At 47.7% G+C, this 27,389-nt stretch overlaps 1 protein-coding gene across 4 annotated transcripts in view; it reads right to left on the bottom strand.

Moving 5' to 3' along the window:
• Lrrfip1 (LRR binding FLII interacting protein 1) overlaps window positions 1-27,389 on the bottom strand; it is a 118,316-nt gene that overhangs the window by 39,598 nt on the left and 51,329 nt on the right. For 3 of the 4 annotated variants that reach the window (XM_051190777.1, XM_051190778.1, XM_051190779.1), the window contains exon 2: window positions 17,071-17,157. In XM_051190777.1, the coding sequence (XP_051046734.1) occupies window positions 17,071-17,157 (87 nt within the window). Of the gene's footprint in view, window positions 1-1,847; window positions 1,908-4,006; window positions 4,046-6,891; window positions 6,943-7,500; window positions 7,546-8,984; window positions 9,033-17,070; window positions 17,158-27,389 lie in introns of all 4 variants that reach the window. The other variant, XM_051190780.1, reaches the window with a different exon arrangement.

The raw sequence follows: 27,389 nt of genomic DNA, 5'->3' as shown, positions 1-27,389 counted from the left end.
TCTATTATTAGCCAGCTGCTTACTGAATCTCAAGTCAAACCACCCGTGACCTCACAGACTCAGCTCTCCTCTTTGTGTATCTCCTTAGGTAAATGAAATTCTTTCTATTGCAACAACTTCAGCCTCTCTCCAGCCTAGCCCAGCCCCTAGAGGCACAGAGGCAGGGGGAGGCTGAGAGCCAGCTTTCACCTCTTTAGTGGAGGCAGTTGGTGTTGAGTGCGCACTGTAGAGCATCAGGGCCAAAGAGAATGTGGGGGAGGGGACAGTGCACAGGAGATAACATTCCACACAAAGGCACAAGATCAAGTAATCAAGTGGGGCGGAGACAGACATTCCAAGTTCTTATCTGGTTCTTTTGCTCCTGCAAAGCTCCTGATCCCATCTCTTTCTTCCCCTACATGCTTCCAGGTTCTTAAGTGTGACTTAGATGAAGGTTATTTTGTTCTTCAGTCATGTGACTCTCTCTAGCTACTTGTTAGACCAATTTTACATCCAGTTCCATTCCCCGAGTAGCTTCATACTCGGGCCTTTTAGTATCTGACCTGTAGAGGCACTGCCTAAACCTTAGCTACAGCATAAAGCACAGTTGTACCAGACATATGTCTGACACACAGCTTCATGTCACCCCGAGCCACAGATGGGTTGACAGGTTCACATCACATGTGTAGAGAGGCGTGTTAACACCGGGAGGAAGTGGGACCTAAGAACTCCCAAGTAACTTCAGTTACGGCAAAACACTACGGGGGAAAGCCATGGCTGGTCAACGTTGGGCAATGCTGCAGCTCTTATTGCCTCTGTTGGCAGCCAGCTCTGCAGGCTCGTGGAGCACAGATGGCAGCGGTACCGAAGGGCATGCACAGGGGCAGTGACTGCAGGCTTCTGTCCCTGGAGTGCCAAGGTGCCCTAAAGGCTCAGCTGGTGTCAGTGTGAAGAGTGACAGAAAGCTTCAGCTAGGACGTCTCTGAAGTCTGAAACTAGAAAAGCTAAGGGGAGTCATGGAAAAAGCACAGGTAATTGTAAACAGGTTTGAGAAGGCTCAAGCAACCAGTTTTGCCAGTTTGGGAAAGCTGAAACTGGTGTGTGTGTGTGTGATCTGAAGCCTTGAAATTGAAGTGACTAAATGCTATCTTAATATAATTAAGGCAGATTAAATTCTACACAAGAAACTTATTACCAGAAGGGGGAAAATGACATTAAGAACAGGAAGGTATTAGGTCACTTAACTCAGATTAATCTGTTTGGTTCATGAGGCGTAATTAAAATGTGTCCAATTTAACTTCCTGAGATGTCTAACAGCTACATCCCTGACGGATCCCCGGCCATCGCCAGGCTCTGGCCCTCTCTCTGTCTCTCCTTGCTCTTCCCTGGCTTCTCCGCTGGAATTCCTGCCTCTCTTACTCTCAATGTCAACACGGAAGACATCAGAATTCCGTCTCTCCCCTTCCTTCTCCTCGACAGAAAAGCACAGGCTCTCACATGAGCATCTTCAAGATATTAAAGCTGCAAGCTTGAAATGTGGAGAACTGTAAATGGTGGGCTTCCACCCATGTGAGAGCCGAATCAGCCACAGACACACAAATATGAGGGCAATAAACAGTGGACACGATAATTCTGCTTCCTGGGTACTTTTAGGGACGTTTATCAGCTTTTACCATAATATCTAGAATGCGAGTCATGCTAAGAATGCTTGAATACTAATGTTCTGAGAATGTTAGATTGTGTTATGGAAGAAAAAAAAGAGCCAGGGTAATACAAAAAGAGCAAAGGAACTAAATTTAGCAATATATTTTAGACACGTTGAAGCAGCATCCCTGAGAGCACGCGCCATGCACGGTTGCTGTACTAACCCTGCCAGATCTTCTACTTAGGGACTGGGATCCACAGTAGTCTCCATCATAACCGTTAGTCTGTTTCAACAGAGAGAGAAGAGATCACATCAGTGTAAAGGACAGCACAGAGAATGAATGGGAAAGCCCAGGGAAGCAGAAAAGGTCTGGACACCCCCAAACTGCCAGCATGCCTCTTATCCCACTGCAGCTCAGAAAAAGCCTGGTAACATGTAAACATGGGGCCAGCACCCCCCCCCCCACGTGAGTGAGGTACAAGGCCTGATGTAGCTGCTTTTCTGCATAGTTTTCTTGTGTGCGCATGTGCGTAATCTTGTGTCCAGTCTTAGTTTAATGCTGTGGAAACTTCTTGAACTCTAGAGTTCAAGAAGACTGAATGCCAGGCCAGAGGGTAGTGAACAGTGTCCATGTAACCTATAACTAAAGGCAGAAGTCTCTGAGGAAGGGTTAGTAATCCTTTGGGAGTCACCTTTCAGCCGTCCACTCTTCCTATTTTGTTTTCCTAGATGAGATGGGAAGATTACTTAATGATGCTATATCATTTGTCCTCTAGGAAGAAACCAGAGCAAGGCATCCAAAAGACTGGACACACTATAGGCCTGCCTGGCTCCCTTGTTCCCCTAAGCCATGGCAGGGTCATCGAAGATGTTCTGCTGCGTCTATAGGGAATGGTCTATTTTACTGTATAAAGGAACGATGGATGAGGCAATGGCTGTGGATTCAAGGTAAGGACCATCAGAAACCAAAGCAGCTTCAAAGGTGGGGAAAGGAAGAGCGGCCTCGCATCTGACAAATATGGAAAGGGATTTACCTGTCTCAAGCCTGCCCTGTGCCCTTAGGCAAGTTATTCAACCCACCTGCACTTTCAAAGCCACAACAACATGCACAAATGAATGAATCACAGGGCTACAGTGAGTGGTACGTGAGCGCGGGGGGGGGGGGGGGTCTCCTGGATGCTCACATTAGCCTCCAGATGCACCTGACAGCCAGCCATACTAGGGGTTAGGAAGGCTTGGCTTGTGGAATGGCTTCGCACCAGAGGATCCTCACTCCAGGGTAGCTTAGCCCTTACTAGATAGTTATAACATTGATGTAGGATAAGTAACTGACAGACAGACTTTAACTCCAGTCACAGAACCTTCATTATAAACTATATGCCCACTTTTGCTACAACTCAAAAAAAAAAAAAAAAAATCAAGCATTTGAAGTTTCTAAGTGAAACAGGAACATGTAAAAAGCCTTCCACGTGTGTTTAAAGCTAAAAATCATTTGGAGACTGGCAGAATGTACCACTGCCATTAGGCTGCACGTGTACTCCCAACATGGCTGTGCAGTGCCAGCTGTCAGCACTTCTGATGGGCCATGTTTGCTCTATGTTCCTCTATGTAAGTCAGAGGGCACATTCAGAGGTCATTAAAATGGGAAACAAAACAAGAAAGGCTAGTTGAAACTTGTGAGTGACACATTTAATGCATTCAAATTAATTTGGAAAAGAAAAGAGACAGGCCAGGCAGTGGTGGTGCACGCCTTTAATCCCAGCACTCAGGAGACAGAGGCAGGTCTATTTGTGAGTTTGAGGCCAGCCTGGTCTACAGAGCATGTTCGAGGACAGCTAGGAACACACAAAAAATCCTTGTGTCAAAAAAAAGAAAGAACAAAAAAAAAAAAAAAAAAAGAAGAAGAAAGAAAGAAAGAAAAAAGAAAGAGAAAGAAGAAAAAGAAAAGAAAAAAACAAAAAGCAAAAGAGCCAGCTGGTACTCTTAATTTGAATGGTTAGAGATTAGGAAAGAATGGCTTATTAAGTAAAATGATTTCTTCACACTTGGTCTTCTGGAGGACACAGAGAGGCTCTGGGAACTCTCAGTCTGGTGGGTTCCTTGAGGAACCCATGGTGGGTGGCCACAGCTGACACTCCGCTAGTGAATGGGAGCCAGGGACTTCAGTCCAGGCTTTAGGGTCCCATCTATAGGCCAGGAGGCAGTCGGAGGATGATGGCTCCTTCAAGAGAGAGCCATGACCTCCTGACCCCATGGTGTCCTGGGTGAAGACTGGCATCTGGACTTTGGAAAAGCACCCAGGAAGTTAGTAGGAACAGCGTGGCTCTCATCTGTCACTGCACACGGTTAGAGTCACACAGCAAAATGATCTGACCACCTCACCCAGGCGTAGGGACTCCCATACTCCGGCTCAGGCTGGGCCTGTTGGCATAAGGGTGGAGGAGGGAAATAGAAACAGGAGTGCCAGAGGTAAGTCAGGGCTAAGTGAAACCAGGCAACCTTTAACATCTTAACAGGAACGCATTTCCCATGATTTCTAACGTCTTACATACATATATCAGAATGATAGCCATCATAAAATCTAAGAACATTAAATTGCTTCCACGCAACAGTTGTTTGGTTCACGGAACGCAAAGCCATCTGAATTGGACTTCCTTCTTGACATAAATATGATTCAATTAAATTAAGGAAAGGTCTAGAGATGTAGCATTGCCAGATTTTAAGTAAAGATAATTAAAACCTAATGATAACCCCCAATCTTGATTTCCCCAGGGGACCATGTGTACTGACCCCAGGATGGTAACTACCCCTCCTAGCTGGCCTTTAGGGCTTATCATCATTGACATCGCAATAGAGAAGGCATATTTGGGGAGTTGAGAAAGAAACCATCTTAGAAATTTGTCAAGTAAAGCCTTCACAATATTCAGATATATTAAGCAGTATAATCTGGCCTCCATGAACACAGAGTGACATGTGATTGCACTCAGCAGGGTTGACAGATGCCCTTGTAGCTTGTACCAACCTGCAGGGGACAGGGTTTGGGGCACCTGGCAGGTGTGAAAGTCTGCGGGGGGGGGGGGGGGAATCAGGAGCTGGCACTGTCATGTGGGTCCCTAAATGCTCAAGAAGAATAACAGGTTTGACTCTTATTTCCAGGACCTCAACTGTCTAATCTGGATTTCCTTTTTTTTTTTTAAAGTCAGTTCTTTGAAAACAAAACAAACAAACCAAAACAAAACAACTAGTTTTTGGGGTGGTGGCACGTGCCACAGTGTAAGTAACTCAGAGGACAACTTTCAGAAGTCAGCTTTCTACCATGTCACAAATGACTTTTCACCATATGGCTCCCAGGGATTGAACTCAGCTTGTCAGGCCTGGTGGCACTAGCCATTCGGGTAGCACGTGGAGGCTGACAGTGAAATTCATTGACGCTCTCCCATTCTCCTCTTCAGCTCTCGCTAACCGTGGACCTCCTGTGTGAAGCTTTAGACCTTAGAACAGATACACCGGTATCTGACAAAGACGTCCAGCGTGGAGACTCAACGCATGAGAGGTTAATGTGGAAGATGAATGAACACCACCACAGTTGCGAATGTTGAAACTAAGATAAACTCTTTGGAGCCAGGACACCCCACCCCCACCCCCAAGAAGCTTAAGATGGTGAAATTCCTCCCTGTGGAATGCTAGGGACCACAGGCCTGAAGATGACACGCTGTCCCAGGGATTTGGGTTCCGCTTCCATCTCCTGCCCGTCCTATCTCAATCCCTGTTTATCCGCTTCCTGCTTGCAGCCTCTGGGAAAAGCTCTCTTGCAAAGTCACCACCAACCAGGAGGCCACAACCAAGGGCCAGCTCTCTGTTCTGCTCTTCCCGGTCCCTCCCCTGATCCCTAACTGTTCTTCCTCCCCTTGGTTACAAAGGCTAGACCTTTGCCACCTCCCACGACTGCAATGCCTGAGCCTGGCCACAGATGTTGCAAGCTGAGCTTGTACTTATAGTCTGCTTACACGAATCTTGCTTCCTCTAAAGCAGGTCATGTCTGAGGGGGCCTGTGGGGAAGTCACAGCTGCATTATGAAAGAACTCAGCAGAAACTTCCCAGAAGCAAGGTGTTACTTCACATGTAACTGTCTAGCAAAACCACACAGGGTCTGCGCTCAGTGCTAGGAGGTCAGGGATGGTGGCTTTAATGTTGTATGCCGAGTTAAGCACACACCTGGTGCATGTTTAGTCAAGGGGAAATATTGTATGACCTGTCATGGTGATAATAAACCAACAGTTCTGTAAAGTACCTTAGCAAGCCAGGGTGGCTACTTGGAGACCTAGTTATTACAGTAGTGAGACCCTGTGTTAACCCTAGACATGCTTGCTAAGCTAAAACCCAACCATTCTGTGTCATTTCTCAGAGCATACATTTCTTTCTAAGGCAGCCACAAAGGCTGTGTTTATTAGCCATGAAGTTGTCAGTGCAGAGCTTGTCCGTGTGAGGCTCTACATGTAATCCTAGCATCGCAAACGAGCCTTCACTATGGCTGGTTGAAAGGTCCAGGATGGTAAAGGTCAATCAGCACCTTCTCTCTCCAGGCAGCCTCCAGAATTGCAGAAATATCATAAATAACACATGGCTACTTTTGGGTGTGTTTTCACACACATGTATGTGTATGTGGAAGCTAGTAGACAACCTTAGGTATCATTCCCCAGGAATGCCCTCTATTATTAATTTATTTATTTATTTTGAGACATAGTCTCTCACTGGCCTGGAACTTACTAAGTAAGGCTAAGCTAGGTGGCCAGTTAGCTTCACTAATTGTCCCCTGAACTGGGTTTCCAAATGCACACCACTACACATTGCTTTCTTCACATGAGTTCTGCAGGGTGAAACTCGGGTGCTCACTTGAACTATTTCCCCAGGCCAATTTACTGCTGGTTTAACCAAGGTTAGCTTTAGTGGAGAGTGTGGGGAAAAGGGCATGTGGTGTCTTCACGTCCCAGTCCATCATAACAACAACTCCGAGACTATCGTGAACCACAGTTGTATAGTTTCACATTGTAGAAGAACTCTTTGAGAAATGATAAGTAACATCCCACCATCTCCCCAGCCCAGCCCATGTGGCCCTTGGTTATTGTATACACATGCATTTCATCAATTAGGTGGAGACCAGCAGAGGGGAGGGGGTAATGATCTCAGGACTGAAAGCAGGGACAGGAAACCAAAGGCTCTCGCCCACACATGGTGTGCCATGCAGAAGCAATCACGCCATTACTAACCCTTAGGCTGCCTCGACTACCCACGGACAAGCGCTCGTCTTCATCAGAAGCCTAGTAAAAGACAGGATAAGAACAGCTGTGAGCTGGACTGGGAAGAGTCTGCTGGTGTGACTCCGAAGCAGTGGACAGACCAGCTACCCTGAGAGCTCAGAGGATGTGAGCCCAGGCCCTCAGTATGCCTCAGTTTGCCTAAGACTGTTTATGGAAACCCAGTATGTCACAGGCAACTGTTAAGGAGGGCTATTAATAAGCCTCAGTGATTATAAAAATTATTTATGGGTATTTACAGCAACAATAAAAATTATTAACTGTTGCGAATAATACATTAATAACAATACTATTTAAACATTTCCAAACAGGGCCAGAGATACAGTTTAGTAGTGGTAGCATGCCTAAAATTGCATGAGGCTCTGGGTTCAATATCCAGTTTTTTAAAAATCCCAAACACAATTTCTTTATACAATTTAGCCCCAAATGCTGAAGGCTGAGTGGTGGTCTTTACTCAGGTAAAGATAGCAGCTGTATATCAACAATATCGATTTCAGCCACTAGAGGAACAATTAAGGCTCCATCAATTTGTCCCTTGCAGGGAAGGAGTGTGGTACTGACCGATGTGTTTCTCCGGAATCTACGAGAGTAGCGCTCGCTGTCTTCCTACCGGAAGGAAGCAAAGGGAATGGCAGAGAGAGGTTAGAGAAAGCAAGGCAGAGTTTAGACACCCCACAAGATCTTGTGGCCACAGACTCCAGCATTTCTGATCGACAGGGCTGGGCTGATCTGCTTTTGTTTAAAGGGTCTAAGGAAGGGGCTGTGGGAAACAGCTCCTGGGGGGAGGTCCTTTAGGACACAAATAACTGGCAAACATGGCTTAAAAGCAGTGAGCAAATGCAGGGGCAGAATCGAAGTCTTGCTTTTTTTTTTTTTTTTGGTAACCCTGTAATCTGGTTTTAAATCAACTCTCTTCCCCTCTGGACTGACTCTCCTTCAGGAAGTGATTTCCCCCAGAGAACCCAGCTAGCTGTATGGACTCCAGGACGAACAGGTTTCTGCATGTTTGTCTCTGAAGTAGAAGTGGGAGATACTGAGTTGCTCACAATTGATTAGCAGCTTCCCTTTCTTTCCAAGGGGCCATCTTTTAACTGTCCTTAAGATCCGATAAGACACACACACCTCAGGGGATGTATAACACAGCAGAGCTGACACAGGCTGAACTGGGATGAATTTCTCAATAGCACCGGAGATGGCAGAGACAGCCTGGAATCTCCCTCAGGCCATTCAATGGTGAGGAGCCTTGGTGGGGACATTTCCAGGTCTCCAGTGTCAAAAGCACGTGTCAAGGTCCAGGCCAGCAGCCAGGATTTGAAGAGGTGGGTGGCTTAATAAGACCAAAGCTTTGCTCTGAGATCAATGGAAAGTTTCAGAGGATGCCCCACCCGAGTCTAGCTGCACAGGCACCTCTCCTGAGAGGCCTGAGGGCAGGTAGGCTCCTGGGGCTGAACTGGCCTGTGGCTGCCCTGGGAAGGCAGACAGGTTCTTAAAGAAACAGGTAGAAAGGGAGGAAGGAATTTTCTCAAGAGCAGGGACTTTCATGGGCACAGAGGAGCCCACATAGAGAGTTCATGAGCAGACTGCATGAGTAGAGTTCATCAGTTGGGGTGGGGAAGGTAGGGCAGCTGTCCATGAAGGAAGCTAGTGCAAAAAGCCCCACAAACAGGCTAGGGCCTCTTCTGGTTCTAACTAGAACAGTGAGATGTTCTGGTGGTAACATGAGGTTCTCTGGAAAGTTCTTACACAAGGGCACATGCCTAGCCTGAGTCCCTGGGGAATCTTCTGATGCAGAGGACCGGGGAATTGGTGGCAATGGAGCCTCACACAACACCAGCCTGCACACATCAGCAGTCCCCTTCTGCAAAGAGACCGGCCACACGCCTGGCCAGGCCGTTTCTAACAACACCACACCAGATGCAGAGATGCACGGAAGAAGACCTCTGAGCATCAAATTACAGTGCAAGCGGAATCCACTGGCATAATTAAACTGCAGTCAGAATTAAATTATAAACCATTTAAGTCTTAAAATTATATTCAAGGCCTACCATCCACTGCTCGATGTCGCCCCATTTTGTATCCAGCCCATAATATTTCTACAGACAGAAGGGAAAGAAAATTAGGCAAGAAGTAAACAGTGAAGACATAAGAAACTTCCTCCATACCCTCCCGCCCGCAACCACTTTTAGAGGCAGCATGCCAGGCACGGGGGCCACAGAACTGGGGTCTGCAGAGAAGCCATTTGCAGAGCATTGATGCAGCGACTTGAGATGGGGCCTCCTTCCTTGCAGGGGCCCCCAGAGTCAGGAGCAAAACACTCAGAAGGCAGGGTAGCCTCCCAAGATGCCAGGAAAGCAAAGCTTGTGCAGAAGCCTTGCAGGCCCCTCTGCAAAGCCGTTCACAGCTTTGGGGCACACTTGTGGAAGGGACAGATGCTGTCTAGGAGCACAAGCTGAGAGCCATTCCATGCTGCTGCCCCAGGAAGGGGCCCAGAGGAGGGAGGGAGGAGAGCTTTGCTGAGCAGGCTCCCAGCTGCATGTTGCTGCTCTCCGACACCTGTGCCAGACATAGGCCCAAGAAGCCACATTTGCTGGTGGATGCCTGAGACCTACAGAGCTGGCCTTTGGGTGGGAAGAGACTCTGGTACCAGCTCCAGGTTATACCCACCTACTCTAAGCCATGGTGGTCCAAGTTAGACTGAACAAAGTAGGTCAAATGGCTGCTTCTATTACTACAGTGTCCCCAGGTTGGATGAGAACCCGGGCTTAACAATCGGCTTGGCATTGTTCCTCCGCCCCCCCCCCCAATTTCCAGTAAGAAACCCAAGGAACAGAAAACCAAACCTCTAGGAGGCCACATTTTAGACACTTCAAGCTTACAATGGGAAATATAAAAGTGGGTGCCAGAAATACAAGGGCGCTTTAAAATGGTTTTCTAGTCACTCAAACATGCTCTGGTTAGTATGCTTGGTTTAGTTTCACCTTGAAGGACCGGCTTTCAGAGAGATGTCGGTAAGTAGAAAACCAAGACAGGAAACACCAGGAGGGTGACTCTCACACAGCCTTGAAAAGCCACGTGCATCAAAAGCCAGTGCAAAACGCCACACAGGCAGTCGTCCCCCCATTAAGTTATGTGAACAAGAAGAAGAAAGTCACATTGGTGTAGAACAGCAGTTCTCAACCTGTGGGTCGCAGATCAGGTATCCCGAATAGCAGATATGCATGTTATGATTCATAACAGTAGGGAAATAGCAGTTATGAAGTAGCAAGGAAATAACGTTATGGGTGGAGCTCACCACATGAGGGACTGTAAAGGGTTAGGAAGGTTGAGAAGCTCTGTAGGGTGCTGACCGTTAGGGTGCTGCCACTGTGGAGATCAGAAGCCAAAATTACCTTTGCTGTCTACAGTTCTCACGGAAGCCACTGGACCTCCAGGCCCATCTGGTCCCACATCCCTTGATGGTTAATGCCTTTGGAATGTATGAACTTAGTAGAACTAGCTTCCACCAAACCAAAACCAGAGTGCTATCAGCTGGCGCCTAAAACCCACAGCGAGGTTTCCCTTCTCTGCTCTAGCGCGATGTCCCCACCAATGTATAAGGGAAATGCCTTGACCTGTGACTTTTGTTTTGTATCTATAAAAAGTTGAAGTACTGGGGGCAACCTGAATCCCTGGCCATGGTCATTGATTTCTGGCTCAGAATAAGCTCTCTCTTACTCCCCCTGGAGTGAGAGCTATAGGTTTGCTTTGTTTGTGTTTGTTTGTTTTGTTTTTTCCTCTCTCTGCATCAACACTGATTTTCTTAGAATACACATTTGTAAAGGAAATAAAAGCAAACACTTGTCAAAGTGTCCAAGTCACATTTTAACTTCAATTCCAGTGCATGCCTTATATTAAGACATCTTCTGCACTCAGCAAATGCTAGCTCCGCCCTTACCTATGACATCCAGATCCTAATTTGTGTGACATATGGAACCTTTGTCTCTGTTTGACTTTTAGTTAGCAAGACAGGAAGGAGCCAGACTGAGGCACAAGGTACTTGACTTTGAGAAACAGCCTCAAGCACAAAGAAACTAATTGGCCCAATGGCCATGGGACCAGGAGGGAATGCACCCCACCTCCTGCCTTCATCATACATTTGATTGTAAAGAAAAGCCTTCCTTCCCTTGGATACTTGCATACAAACTGTGATGGGTTTATGGAGCTCCTCCAGTAGCGCCCAGCACCTGAGCTCATATCTGACAGTTCTCACAACACATCTCAGGCCTGTCAACACAATCCAGCCATGAGCTGAACAGGAAAGGGTAGGATGTAAGGGGGAAATGACCAGTTCTAGCCCCTTTCCTGAGTTTGGAGCAGCAATGTCCTGCAGTCTCACAGTCCATCAAGGCTTCCCAGTCTAACCGGAATCTGTCAGAGTCCTCCTGGGATTCTAGAGGACAGGGGACTGACCTCAGTATCCCTTCCATACTGGATGCTAGGACTACGAACAGTGTACCAATAGATTCTGCTGGCTATCCACTAGACTTTTCTGCCTCTTCAGGAGAGGAGCTTTCCCAGTGGAGGCAGGATGGGCTGGACCAAGGGTCATCAAATTTGAGTTCAGGATTGCATGTAGCAGGCTCTACTGGTGATATGCCTGAAAGGCCTATGTGCTCCGAGAGTCTGTGTTCTTACTCTGACTTACTGCTTTAAAAGGAAGACATAGCTATTCTAGGTAGAAATGAAACAAATTGAAAAGGACACAAGCTCCCCCGCAGGAATGGTTCACACACAGGAAAGGCTCAGCAAGCCCCACAACCTCTTAGGGGTCCATGGCACCCCAATCCATCATGGCTGAGCCGCAAGTCCCTGGAGAGCCAGTTCTCGGTATTTCTACTCATTGTCCTTGCTTCTAAGCTGCAGTGGCCGTCATGGACCGGAGAGGCACGTTAGTCTATAATGTAGTCCCGTGCTGATCTGGGAGAAGAGCTGAGCTTTGTCCCTATACCTTTTTTTTTTTTTTTTTAATTAAAACTTTAATTCCACCTCCAATAATCTATAATCTTTCACTCTCTTATCTCTAGATTTTTATTCTTTTCTGCCCTGAAACTTGTTAACTTGTGGTCCTGTCTCAGCCTCTCAAGTGCTGGAGCTACCTACCACACCTAGCCTAATAACCAATTCCTCTATGTATCTATCTCCTTCTCGCCCTCATTTTTTGAGATAGGGACTCACTGTGTATGTAGACCAGACTGGCCTCCAACCAAACACATAGTCCCGGCATAGCCTTAAACTTTCAGTTATCCTCCTGCCTCCGCATCCTGAGTGCTAGGACTATAGAAATGTGCTACTACACTTAACCCAATGATGTCTTAATGTGTGGCAATTTACACCAGTATTTTTAAGGTTTTCTAACAAAGTCATCTGGAAAACAAAACACCTTTATCTTTTAATATACATTTAAAAAGCTTCCTCCAATTCTAAAATGTGGCTGATGTTAGAAGTTTGTTATTTTTGTTTGGTTGGTTTTTTTTTCCTGCATCAGAGACAACTTTCCAAATCTTTGAAGCAAAAGGATCAAGGGATGTGTTCAATGCATGGCTTCTGCCTCGAGCGAAAGATTGTTAATCAGGCAGAGAGACAGAGGAGCGGTGTGCACAAGGCAAGCGGGGTGGTCAGCGCACAGCACCGTTCTGCAGGTGGCGAGGCCTCGGCAGGGGGAAAGCAGCGCATGCACATTGGACACGAAGGACAGAGCCTACCTTTTGCACCTGATAGATCTACAGGAAAGGGCAAAGGGAATGGGGAAGAGATAGAAAAATGCAGTTAAAATTGCAGGAATGGTTCAGAAAGGCTCTGTAACGATCAGAAATATGAATGGACGCCGTAGTGCAGAAAAACAAAGGTTGCTGATTAAACATGAAGAGAAAATGCATTAAGTCCCACATCTCACATTCGGTGCTGTTTTAGATGATGGTTAAAGGTCGCTCCACAGCAGTGTCTGTAGAACCCACTGTTACCTAAGGCAGAGTATGCATGGCCTATTGCTACAATAAATTGGAATTACAGGCATTTTTTTCAGACTTTAAAGGAGATGGGGCTATGCAGGGAAGAAGGCTTAGAGGCAGTAGGAGGGGCACTCGAGAGGGGAATGGCAAGGGACTCTGCTCAAAGTGCATCACATTTACACATATGAAACTGTCAAGGAATAAACATCAACTTACCTTTAAAAGGAAAACTGCTTTTCACACCAATGAAAGTTTAGCCAGAAAGTGTCTAATTTGAAGTTGGAAATTGAGTGGTCAGATTCAGAAATGATTAATAATGAGACTTTAGCATCCTGGTCCAAGCAGATTTATAGGAAAGAATAGCAAGACCATTCCAGCAAAACACTGCAGCCGTGGGAATGCGCTGAAATACAAGGGGGCTCCCTGTCCCCAACACAGTGGTCTCATCAGAGCCTTCTCTTAATTTCAGTCACCACTGAGACATGGATACTTGCATTCACTGGACAAGCCATGAGTTGTATTGGGCCATGTCAAGGTCACAGGCCTAGAAATTTGGGACTTTTCTTCAAAAGGGGAAGCACTGCTAAATACAGTCAACATTCAACTATAATAAACACAGATCTCCAACCAAAATGGCTATCCAGTCAGTGACATTAAGACAGGCGCTTATTTCTATCAGTGCCCACTCTCCTGTGAAGTTCAAGGATCCCTGTAATTTCCCAAAGAATGCCTATACATTAGTCTCATCTGGAAACTCCATTAAAACGGAGCTCAGATCCACTCAACCAGCCCCAAGCACAGCTCAAGGATGCTGCTGTTGGATCATGCCGTCTATGTGGCTGGCTCTTGGAGTCGTTACCAGGGATACTTAGAGCACCCTGGCTCTGGATACATCTCATTGCCCTGCTTGGTGGCAGACCTGCACCCCAACACTGCTGTCTTGCCATCTTGGCTCTCTGCACACCCTGCAAGCTCTCCTGGGAGACCCCCCCCAACTCTGGTCACCAGCTTCAGGGCCTCCTCAGCTCATCCAGGCTGACTTAGCTCTGACCCCTTCCTCTGGGAAAGAAAGCCATTCCTGCTCGGCAGCAGCATGTGCAGGAGAAAGCAAGGATCGTGTTTCCCAGTTTCATACCGAAATACCAACCCTACTGGCTAAACACTGGCCGTCCAAAGCATATTCATTTCTCCTTAATCAACAACTTAAAATGCCAGTGCCCTGGGCTATCAGATGGTATGAACTCAAGTTGGGTTCGCTGCTTCTAATAATAGCCAGGACTGAGAAGACAGGCAGAGCAGTCTGAGGGGCTGTGGCTGCAAGCTTGGGCTCTTAGCTGTCGTCACTCTTCTCCATTGACTTGTCCCCCGGTATTTGTGCACAGTGTTTCTCTTCCTATGTGGTTCCTGATGACAAATGCCAGCTCTGCCTAACAAATTCTGCCTCAGATGCAGCAATGAGGAGATATTTGGTGCTCAAGGCCAAATATCCTTCTGCTCAAAATGAAGACAAAAATATGCCAATCAATGGTACCCATCAGTAAGAACGAATGTAGTTTAAAATGTTACTTAGTAGATGGGTGTGCACATACTCTGTAACTCCTTTTCGCCTCCATCCCTGTAGGATTTCCATATCACTCATGACACCAAGCTCACTAACAGGCACCAGCACAATGTACAGAGCCAACTCAACTGGCTCCCTGCATCCCCCTGCCCTGCACTCACAGGCTCCCTGCATCCCACTGCCCTGGGTCCTCAGTTTGTCTCTAATAAGAGCTGAAGGAGACAGCTGTGAGGCCAGTCTTGCACTCAAAGTGCATATGACACATGGCATAAAGTGCAATGAACCCCCCTCCCCGTGGAACTAGCCGAGCAGCAAAACATCCTGGGGATTTTTGCTGACTGCTGGTGATGGGCCTGAGTGGTGGAGTAAGTGCCATGAAGTCCCAGGTTCAACCCCCACTACTACTAAAAAATGGACTGATGGAAGGGAGGGAGGGAGGGAGAGAGGGAGGGAGGAAGAAAAGAAGGGCGGACTGCAGGAGAACCAGGGTAAGCTGACAGTAGATGAGCCTAAGCAGGGCACAGCAGCCACAGGAGGCAGCTCCCATGGGACTTCTGGCTCTGCAGATGCCAGGAGCTGCCCTCTGTAACAGGGATGCATTCTAAGAAACAGCAGCCCCCAGCCCCAGAACTACCTCCCTCTCCATCACAGTCAGTGGGAAGAGCTAGCAGGGTCCTACACACAGTGGCCCACAAGTGTCTACTAAATGAGCAGAAAAGTTTCACAGAGACAATGATACCAGGCTGTCTGAGAATCAACTGGGACTTAGTCATTAAAAAAATTCAATCCAATTCCAAATAAACTATCCAGTATGTATGCTGGAGTCGGGTGAGACCTGGAGCTCTTGCTGGGACAGTCCCCTGGGCAGGCCCTGCTCAGAGGTTTAGCGGTGCGTGACAGTGACCCACAAAGCAGATTCGGTCTTTTCCTATTGTCCACTTGTGGGTCCAGACATTTTTGCCTCTGGTGAGTTTCCTAAAAGCACTTCCTGGTGGAAGCATCCCGACAGGTGTTCACTGGGTTCCGATTCCTCTTCGGTCTACCTCACCCTTGGCCAAGAGACTAGGGGAGGGAGGCTCTTCAGTTAATAGGGAGGCTTGGCAATCACAGCTCATCTGAAGAAAAGCCTAAGTAATTAACAAACAAACAAAACCAACCCAGGAACGCCTATTTTCTGATTTTAAAAAAGGAGACAAATGTTGGACATATACCAACCCCATTCCTTTCCAGAGAACCAAGAGGAAAAAAAAAAAAAAAAAAACCCAACAACAACAAAATTCATAGAGAGCAGTACCAATGTCTAATGTAAAATAACAAAGCCTAGAACATACTATACTTTTTTATTTTATTTGCGTCTGCAACCAGAAGGGAAGACAGTGAGCCATCTTTCGATACTGACTTAATTTTCTGCTCACAGCTTAGCACATAGGAGAAGCTTGCCAAGGTCACTTCCTGATCGCCACAGAACAGGGTGAGGTCCCCTCATGGTGGTGACTGCCCTGATGCACCTTCCCCTTCCACTGGGGCTCTGGTACCCCTTTGGCTGAGCCATTAGGCTAGAGCTCCCAGCACTGTATGGCCACCCACACACCGCCTATTAGTTTCCTTCCCCAAATCAAGTCTGGCCACACCCTCTTCTGTTGGCATATTTCTTTCTGGGGTGGCAAAGTCTCTGGGTAGGGAAGGACACTTAACATCAGTCTAATGGCCAAGCTGTCCCTACAGAGCACATGACATGGGCCTGGTTGGGAAAGTGGAGGAATAATGCAGCGGTCTGAAGAGAAATAGGAAAGGCCATCTTCCATCTGAAGTTGTGCAATGGTGGACATCAGCAGGGCTCCATGAGCAGGACCAGACCCTGCATATGAAGGACCACTCCAGCAGCTGTTAACTACTTACACATTCAAGCCTTCTCAATGGGCCAGCCCTGCAGTGTGGGGATGCTCCCCAACGGCCTCACTTGCTGGTTGCAGACAAGGTTGTGGAGAAGCCAGCACCTAATGCAGTTAAAGAGCCCACACGCTAGCTAGCTGTTGGAAAAACTGTCCTAAAAACCAACAGCAGATAGGATGAGGTATGTGGGCACTTATGACCACCCTGGTCCCCTGAAGTGCTTTTATTCCTGTGATTACTTATACAGTGTTCTTTGTATCATTGTATAAGCCTCGGGGAAAACATTTTTTTTTTTTAATGAAAGAAATTGGTCAATTAAAATAAAATTACTCTGCCCTTTTCTAACTGAGAGGATCCAGACCCTAAACTCACTGTTAGACAGAAGCCAAAACTCAGTGTTCTCCAGCCCGTCTCAGCTAGAAAGCTGGCCTGGAAACTGGCTGCTAAAGGGCAAGCTCACACACAGGCTGTGAGCTTTCTCTCAGGGCCCGGGTTGGGCAAGCAAGCCGGGCATCCATCCACGCTATGTGCACTCTGGGCCTAATGTAGAATAAAAACCACAGGAGCACACACATTCCAAGCAGGAGAGATGCAAAGGTGACAGCAAAGGGAGCAGGTGATCCCTCTTACGGTCCTAACACACCTCAGAGAAAGACCCAACCACAAGCGCCCCCCCCCAGCATCCAGTACCTCCTTCTGCTGCCGCTCCAGCTCCTTCATGCGAATTTCTCGAGCCTCGGCGCGGGCTGCACGCTTCGCTGCAAGCCTGGCCTCCGCCTAAAACAGACCCAGAAACCTTATTAGAGATCAGACCAGGCATCTTCCGGGTACACAGTTAATGATCCTGTGCAGAGGAAATCTTGTTTAGGGCTTAACAAGCAAACAGTAGTGATTCACAGATGAGCTCAGGTTGTCACGATGGGAAGAATAGTAGCTATGAGCCCAGGAGCTCCTCCCGCATCAGTTAGCTGGGGTGCACGGAAGTCAAAAAAACAAACAAAAAAAAAAAACTTCACATGGAAATTTTCAGAAACAAATAATTCCTTTTTTTTTTTTTTTTTTAACGTGCAATGCCAAACAAATGCATGATCAAATCCAGCACCGTTTTGTTCTGTCTTTCTCAGACTTGGACTCCCTTTCTCCAGTTTCCATGCCTTATGCACTATCTGCCTGTTAGTCACCACCGGATCCGCTCCAGTAACCACCAGCACTTGTATTGATTGGGGTTGCCCTCATTTTACTTAACGATGGCCCCAAAGCTACATGGGTGGTGACTCGGGACAGTTTCCATATCAAGAAGAGCCTAAAAGCACTTCCTTTAACAAAGAGGTGAAAGTTCCTGACTCAAAACGGAAAGGAGAATCATATGCTAAGACTGTCGCACAGTCTACAGCATTGTTAATGTCTTGCTGTGCCCAGTTTAGAAATAAAATATGTCATAGGTGCATGTCTAGGAGTAACACTGTCCAACAGAGTTTGGTATCACTTGCTGTCCCCCGAGGACAGGAGGGCAACTGTTGAACCCTCACTGAAGGCCAGGTGGGTGCTGTCCTAAGTGCTTCACTTATGTTGTATGACACACTCCTAGACACAGCCTGGTGTCAGAGCCAGGCAGCCCTGCAGGGCTCCAGTCTGGTGGCCTCACAGTGTACTCTGAGACTCCTGGCCGATCCCTCTAGGCCTACCCTGATATGACTTCCCTCCCCTCTGCAATCAGGGCAGCTCAGGTCCTCCCAAGGCGACCAAGGGCACAGTGGAGAACTGTGGATGTAGAGCCAGTCCTTGCATGGAAAGATCTTCGTCTAGCAATCTTTAGGCCCCCAGCAGATCAGCCATCAGAACACAGCTGACTATGCCAACCAAGGGATCAGAGATGGCATTTTGACCTCACTGCATGACTAGAAATCATGTGAATGCTCTTATCTCATGCCACCCAGAAGCCAGGGAGGTAAAAGGCAGAATGTTCCAGAATTCAGGCTTTCTGGCGTCAAGCCCCACTTTCTTGGCAGGTAAATTCCCTTGATACACAGTCCATTATTCTTCTACCCACAGCTCTGGAATTTTGGAATATCCCACTGTCCCCTAGGTCATTTTAATACAGCACTTTCTGGACCCAGCTAGCAAGTGGGGCCAACCAGGAGCAAAAGCCTAAGCATGTTTGTAAGGTGTACGGTTTCCTGATCCTTATTTACCGCAATACATGTTTGTCTTTCTGAGCAACACACTCCCACTAGGAGATAGGTCCTAGGGGCTGACCTGAATACTACCTCCCTGACCTTCCCCCACACGTACACACATGTACACACATACACACATACATATACACACATATATACACATACATACACACACACACACACACACACACACACACACACACACACACCACACACCAGAAGACAAACTGACCTTTTCCTTTCCCTCTGTTGTGGAATATTACTTTAACTATGTAAAAGTGTGTTACATTTGTTTATGTTGCATTTGTTTAATTCTGCAAAGATGTGCTGCTGTCTTACCTTGCCTGCCTAAGGCACCTGATTGGTCTAATAAAAAGCTGAACAGCCAATAGCTAGGCAGTGAAGAGATAGGTGGGGCTGGCCGGGAGAGAGATTAAGTAGGAGGAGGAGGAATCTAGGCTAGATGGAAAAGAGAATGAGGGAGAAAAAGAGAGAGACACCTGGGGTCAGCCAGTCAGGGAGCCACCAGCCAGCCAGAGACAAGAAGCAGTAAAAGATGTACAGAAGGGAAGAAAGGTAAAAAGCCCCGAGGCAAATGGAGAGGAAGAGAATCACGTTAAATTAAGTTATAAGAGCTAGCAAGAAATGAGTCCAAGCTAAGGCCAAGCATTCATAACTAATCTTACAGTTCCATGTCTTTATTTGGGAACTGGTTGGGAACTGGTACATCCTCCCTCCTCTTTATTTTCTCACTTTTGATTTTTTGAAAAGACAAGCCCAGGCCAACCTCAAATTCACCATCCTCCTGCCTCAGCTCCCCCACCCTCTGCCACGCTGGAATTTCAGGAGCTCACCACCATGCACCCTGATCTCTTTCAGTTCTGATGTAAGTTGACTCCTAAGTTGAATCCCAAGGGATTTCCTTCCAGATTCCAAGGACTTGGCTCCATACTGGATTTTACTTGTGTGATCCAAGCTCATATCTTTCAAACCAAAAGGCATCCAACACCACAAGCCAGGGCTGGGGCTGGGTCACAGTGGTACAGAAATCTGGCACCTGGTGTCATTTTAAAGGTTCCACACCAGTTACATGTCCTAAATGGGTACTTAGGGTCTGCAAGAAGAACTCAGGGCTGGAGGGGATAAGTGATGAAGGTTCTTTACATTCAAGACCTACCCTTGGGTGAGGAGGCACACCGCCCTGGGCCTTTTGGTTCTTTTATAAGAAGACAGAAACTAGGCAAGAGTTTGACAACAGTATTAGTCCATTGGCTTGGATAAGGAGGGTTTATGGAAAGAGCCAGAAGAAAGGTAAGAGCACCAGATGGTGCAGAAGGAGGGGGAAATGTAGTTGATAGAATTCTAGAAAGGCCTACAAGTTCTAGGAGGGATCCCCAGAACTCCGCCAACTATGTTGGTATAGATGTGCTGTATGTAGGACCCCGTATAGTCTCCTCCCCTTGAGTGTGTATACGGGAAGTCATGAACATGATAATGTCATTCCTGTCACTACCTCCTAACATTATATGGCAGAGAGAGAGCTATACAGGTTAAGGGCTTTCATCAGATCATCCTGAATTGATCAAAAAGAATATGATTGATAGGCTTAGATGAGGCCTCTAAGAAGGTTTAGGCAAGTCTTTCTCTGGTCTTGAGAAAGCTGGATGCCATAAGAGAGGCCTGTGAGGGGATCCCAAGAGTTATGAGTAGCCCTCAGGTGACAGCTAGCAGGACCAGGGGCCACCATCCTATAACCTCCAAGAAAGTGAAGGTTCACCAGCTGGTGATGGCACATGCCTTTAATCCCAGCACGAGGGAGGCAGAGGCAGGAAAATATCTGTGAATTTGAGACCAGCCTAGTCTACAGAGCGAGTTCCAGGGCAGCCTCTAAAGCTACAGAGAAACCCTGTCTTGGGAAGAAAGGAGGGAGGAAGGGAGGGAGGAAGGGAGGAAGGGAGAGAGGGAGGGAGACTCTGGAACCATAAATGAGCTCAGAAGAGGATTCCAGGGTCCAGAAGGATCTAGCTTGACTAACTGTTGATAGCCTGTTAGACCTAAGCATAGGTCCCAGCAAAGTGAGGCCCATACATCTGATCCCAGAGCTGTGACATCACAGATGAATGTTATTCAAAGAATCCCTGACCATTTATTACATACCAACAGATGACCTTGCTTGCTTCTGAGATGACATTTGCCCTTGCTGGCCTCCTCTGAGCTGGGGATGTTGAGTACCTCACACACATTCCATGCCAGGATGCCTGGCTAGCCCCTCATCCCATCTGGATTAATTCTTGGCATTGGACCAAAGTCCCTAAATGGGGTCCACACACTTGAGCTTATAGAGCCTGTCACAAGAACCTCCCTTTGGGACACAGTTCTCCATGTGATCCATTTTACCCCAACATGCACTCTGTCCCTGAGGGAAGTCATGCTAAAACCATAAAACCACCAGGCCTGTCTTGAGAAGTCTAGGCATAGGCTAACCAAGGAGCCACATGAATGAAGCCTGTGATGTGCCAGCTATCCCTGATAGCAGGATTTAGAAGATTAGTTTGCAATTCAATACAGCTTCAGATCCTTGTAGACTCCACCACTCAAGACACCCACGGCTCTTACATTGCTCACATGACTTGTGCGGAGACAGAGCCTCAGAGCACAGGAAGTGATGTCAATCATCTCGTTTCCTGGAACCTGCCCAACCCAATACCAGCAGACAGAGGAGCGGAACACTGACACCGATCCAAACCCTCCATGTGACTGGGCTTGTCTCCATGAAACAAACCCTACACTCAGTGGAGCTCACACGAGTTTGATGCCTCATAGAATTAGCCAGAGCTTCAGTAGTATGCTCTCTCCTATTCAGACACAAGAACAGCAACACGCAGACAGGAGCTGGAGGATGATACTCATGTATATGGTCCCTGTGGGGTCACCAGGGAAGGCTGGATGTAACCAAGTTGTGAAATGAACTGACGTACAAAACAGTCAAGGTTCACTGTGTGGCACCCAGGCTCAAGGTTCACTCCCTGTGCACAGTGCAAAGCCCAGGCCTGATCTCAATGTGCCAACTGTCCAGGTAGTTCTCAGGGTCAGCTGCCTCGGGCAGGTACTCCAGGCCTATGCTTTCCTGGACATCTGCTTCGCCAAAATACAAAATCATTGTGTGAGGTCACAGGCAGATTTTAAACTCTCTAAGCCATCCTTTTTCTTGCTGCCTTTAGCCTGTAGGGAACTAGGGCACCAGCAGAGGACCTGCTGCCTCTTCTACAGAGGCCTGGTCCACCAGAGCTTCTGAAGTCCCCTGCATGCTGGTGCCCGCCCAAGGGCAGTAACAGTGCCTTGTGGGAGTACATATATGCCTTGGGATATATGACCCCTTTCAGAACATAGGTGGCCAAACCCATGCTCACTGGCTGCTGGAAAGCAAACAAGGTTCTCTGTCTAGATGTAAGCCAATCTTGGCTCCTCATCTTGGTTCATGGGCAGGGCAGAGGTAGAGGGTGATGGGACCAGGTTCCTGTGACAAGCTACAGGTTTGCTAGCTTCTTGGGAATTCCCAAAGCTGCTGGTTCAGGATGAGTCTCCTCTGCCCTTCTATGGGCCATGGCTGGCACATTCCTAGCTGACGTGGGCCCAGGTCTGGGATCCTATAAACAGTTTTTATAGGCTGGGCTTTTAAATTGAAGCACTCCTTGGGGTGGGGATAGCTGGAAAGGTCCCATAGATCACCAAAGTTGCTGTTGACAGTTTCACGAAGCTGTTCTCTGACTCCAGACTCCCCTTTACACCCAATAAACCATCCTCAAACCCAAGGGCACGCCTACCTGAATGACACATACAATCCAAGAACACATACACCCTGGTGACACACACAATCCATGGACACACCCACCATGGGTGAGACATACACATCCAAGGACACACCCACCCTGGGTAAGAAGGATGACAAGGAGAGACACAGAGAAGCAGAAGTCTGACCCAATGCCACCTACTGTCCCAAGTGTCATCCCTACAGCTTGCTGCAGGGCCCTTGGCCAAGTGTCCAGTACACTGGCCAGCTGCAGAAAGAATTTCTATTGAAATACCTTCTGTGGGCTATACAGCCATAGTACGACAGGCTGGGGACAGGCTGGCAAAGGCTTCAGAGCAAGAAGTCAGTGGGACGTCTTGACCATCGGTGAAGTATGTACTGGGGTTGTCACTGAGCAATCTCCCTGGTCCACACAAGTATTTTTGAGTCTCCTGCTGGGAGCCCTTCTGGCCATGAAAGCCTAGACACATGATTTGCAGTGTGCTTGGGTCAGGTGGGTCTATAGGAGGCGCCCACCCTTCACCTTCAGGGGACACCACCTTCAGCATCCAGGCTCTGCTCATGCCAGTCCTGGGCTTTGAGGCTCTCCTGACACCAGCCCAGCAGGAAAAGTGTGCATGCCAGGCTCTCTCACCCTGTGGTCATGGTACTGACACCAAAGTCTACAGAGAAGCTGCAAGGATTCACACGTATGGGTCACAGCTGTGAGGAAGTTCTTGAGAAAGGGAAACGAGACAATTTTGGTCTCAGGTCACCACTTCCTCCACTGGACTGAGGAAGCCGTGGGGCCTATAAAGCCAGCTTCCACTGCCCTACAGGCAGACTTCTCCATATGCCGCTTGGTCCTGCAATGTGCCTGGAGGTGGGTGCAACATCCTCTAACTTTCCAGAACTCCAGGAGGGCTGACAGAGAGACCTCTGGGCCACAGACAGACAGACGAGGGGCCCCAGGGATGCCGCTACCTCCTTGGTCTGCCTCCTCAGATGCCACCTGGAAATGATGTAAAGATGTCACAAATGGGAGGCAGTAACCATGCTAATGATACATTTATTGATGCTTCCAGTCCTTAGAACTGAGCAGAATTGGCGTTTTCACCCGGGCACATTTCATTGTGACATGACTAACCTAAAGCCATTTCAGAAAACATCTAAGGAGGTAGTGCAATTTCACTCACCCGAGTGCGACATGAACACTATGCAGCCGAAGCCAAAAGTGGCACCAAGGAAAGCTGGCTTGGTTTAGAAATAGGCAGAGGTCTCCATCCTGGTGTGATCCACTCCCGAAAGGCGGAACAAAAATCTCACGTGGGAACTTGGAAATCCTGGTATTGCCCCCCCCCCCGCCAACACCCACCCATGTTAGCATGGCTGACAAACACATGGTGGTTTCCAGACTACGGTGGAGGTTGCAGAGTGACAGAATCCCTTTCCTGAGTTGCCTTGGTTACAGGAAGTAGCAACCGCTACCAACTTTTGTTTCTACGGAAACCCCCACAGCTTATATTTGGCAGACTCTATAAACAGTCTGGTATTGAGTGCAGCCAAGAGGATGCATGGTGGAGCAGGAAAGGGCAGGCACTAGCTGGGCACCTCTGCAACAGTGGCCACGCTGGCCTCTGTTCTACAGACCCACTGCCCATGTCCCTCAGAATAGCTGATCACAGACAGCAAGATTAGGTATGGTGTTAAGAGTCTCAGTATGACACACCTGTGTCAGTCTGTATCCACAAAGATGTAGTCAGCCCCAGATCTGTGCAAATATCTAACTAGCACTCTGGAGGTAGGCATTTCTCTATCAAACACACAGTGCTACAAACTACCTTTACTTATTTCGTGTGTGAGTGTGTGTGTGTGTGCACGTGCGTGCACACACACACACACGTAAAGCAAAGGTAAACATCCACGTCTTTCTCCAGCACTATTTTTTGATATAGTTCTCTCACTGAGCCTGGGGCTCACCACTTTGGCCAGATTAGCTGGCCAGCAAGTTCCAGGGATCCTTTCCAGCACGGGAATTACAGGTGTGCCACGCCAAACATTTACTTGGATACAGGGACTCCAAACTCAAGTCCTCATGCTTGAGCTATAAGCACTTCAGTGTGTCCCCTAGCACAGGTTAATGGCACTCAGCCACACTGGCCGCACCTGCCCTGGTGGAACTAGAGCTCAGGCAACAAGATCAATGGAGGTCGGGTTCCCCAGCACACTGAAAGGGATGTAGGACATAAAGGCTGGTGTTCAACTTCTTTTCTATGATTTCTTTAAAAAAAACAAAACTACAAGTTTAACTAATGAATTACAGGCTCTAAAATTATCCATCAATGAAAAATCAGTTACTTTATTACTCCTAGCTGGACCCACAGGCTCCAAGGAGGTGGGAAACCTGCTCTATGCTTGAGGGATAGTGGCAGTCCCAGAGGCTCCCAAGGCTGCACTGCCTAACCCTGGAGAGGGAGTCTGAAGACCTGACCTTGAGTGTAAGATCTACCACAGTTCTGGGACACAGCTTGGTAACTGAGTTACAAATATCTTCTTCACTACAGAAGTAAGAATGAGCTACACCATCTCTAAGAGAAACAGGCTTCTTCAGGACCAGGATGCTTGCCTAACACACATGACAACCCAGGTTATATCCGGCACCAAAGGGGGTTGAGGACAATACATACCACACTGGCGACACCGAAGCCCAAACTGAGGACTTGCAGGGCTGATGGAAGAAGGCCACTCCTCTTAAGTTAGAGGCTCCCTTGGGGAATCTCATCTGGGCTCTATTCCCTCACCTCTGTCTGTTCCAGTCTAGACTGTTCCCTGGAATCCACTCCTATGGTTTCACCAATTGTTGAGGCTCTTCTTTCTAAGAATAAGCCCGAAAACTGCAGACCCCAGACACGGAACAGCTTGTAACAACTTGTGGCAGAATTCTGTCCACCAAGCAAAACAGCTGTCTTTGTCAAGTAAGCTTAGTCTGCCTGCAAGATCTAGTTGAGTGTTGACATTCCTTAATGGGGAGCGGGTGGAAAAGTTACTGGCGATTCCTACCACCCTTCCCAGCCATGTGTACACAATTCTGTCCTAATTGCACATGGCTGGTGAGGGGTAGACAACACAGGCCAGAGGAGGTTAATCTAAAGGGGTTCCATCTGTGTGGCAATGGGGAAGCCACCACTCATGTTGGGTAAAGATTTTCCAAGGTAGCCACTTTGGATCAGTCACACTCCTTCACCCATGACCTCTATAAGGAAGCCAAATAAATTCTTTGGTCCCTGAGGCTGAACTTCAGTGAAATGGCACTCTGATTTGTGGATGGGACCTTGGACCTTGGATGGAACATTGTTTACATCTCCTTAGGCAGGGAATTCTCACAATGCAACCCTTCTTGTATTCCAGTCAACATTCCTGGAAACAGCTATGGAAGGAGCCACATTCTAATTCAATGAACTTGTCAGTCTGGGTGGAGGTGGAGAGGTGCCATCCAATCTTCAAGCTAAAAAGGTCTGAATCACGGTGATGCGTGATTGGCATAGGCTTGGAGTATAAGTCAGCGGTGCTTATGGGCATGAGCCGAGGCTCTGACTGAGTTCAATACTGTAAAACCAAGACGCTCAGGTAATGTAGAAAATGCCCCTATAACTTGAGAAATACCAAAACAGAGGTTTCTACCAGTCTTCCATTTCCACTATTCTCTTTTTTTGAAAAATAAAGTCCACTGAGCATTCTCTCGAGTGAAAATTACCAGACACCAAAAAGGGTAATAAGCTGGGTGTGGGTTATCACATGCCTGTAATCCCAGCACTTCAGAGCCAGAGGTGGGGGAGGGTCAGGAAACCAGACCTGTGTCAGCTGCCTGAGACCTGTGTCAATAAGGAGTTGTGGGGAGGGGACCAGAGAGATGACACCCCAGGGCTGTCCTGATGGCCATGGTGATGGCACCTACAGTGGTAGCAACTGGTTGTGCATTTGCTCCCTGCCAGGTGGGCCTGAGACACTGTACACAGTGGATCTGGTCCACAGTCAGCTCTAGTTCCAAATCAGCTGGTCTGAGTGTTCTGCCCCTGTCTGTGGGGACTCAGGAAGTCTCCTGACTTCCAGAACCCCACTTTCTCTTTATTCGTAAATCAGAGGTAACTGTCAGTCCTGTGAGGTAATGGCTGACATTGGCTCTATAAACCTGGCCAGGCTGAGTCAGCAAGGGTCTGGTAAATTTAGCTACTTCTACTACTTCTGAAGTGTCTTCTGTGACAGCTACTGACAGAGAAGCATGCCTGCAGTTCACACCAAGTTCAGCCCTAGCCCTAGTTACACTGAGGGAGTGTGAACACCCACCCACACCTCACACCCACTCCTTACCCTACTTCTAGGAAAATCCCTTCCCCAACCCTGTCACATGCACATACTGCCTTGTCCCACACATGGATCAGAACCGACATCCTGGGCCAAATGTGGTGGCCTTAACCTTCGATGCAACCCCAGAGCTCGGGAAGCGAGACAGGAGGGTCACAACTCTGCAGGAAGTCTGGCACACATACTAAAAACTTGTGCCTCCAAAAGATAAATAAAATAAAAATGGTGGGTCAGCAAGATGGCTTAGTGCGCAAAGACGCTTGGCACGAAAGCTTGGCGACCTGAGTTCAACCCTCAGAAACGTGATGTTGGAAGGAAAGACTGTTACAAAGCTGTCCCCAGCCTCTATAAATATGCTGTCACATACACCCATTTCCCTCCAATAAAATAGTAACAAAAATCACACACACACACACACACACACCTGGAGAACGATGGCACTTGTTGATAAATCTTGAGGACTGTAGTTCAGATCTCAGCACCCACATTAGGCTGGGAGGGTGAGAAGATCCTCACAATCACCAGTAACTACAGTTCCAAGAGACCCAACATCATCTTCTGGCATCCTTCACTTGTGTGCAATGCAAATACCCGCACACATATAAAAAGTAAAAATACATCTTAAAAAAAAAAAAAGAAGCTGCTATTCTGAAGGAAAAAAATCTCCATTGGACAAGTGA

The sequence above is a fragment of the Phodopus roborovskii genome, unplaced genomic scaffold (genome assembly GCF_943737965.1).
Source record: "Phodopus roborovskii unplaced genomic scaffold, PHOROB, whole genome shotgun sequence".
Taxonomy (NCBI): Eukaryota; Metazoa; Chordata; class Mammalia; order Rodentia; family Cricetidae; genus Phodopus; species Phodopus roborovskii.
Note: the sequence above shows the minus strand (reverse complement) of the source record. Positions and strands in the feature narration are given on the sequence as shown.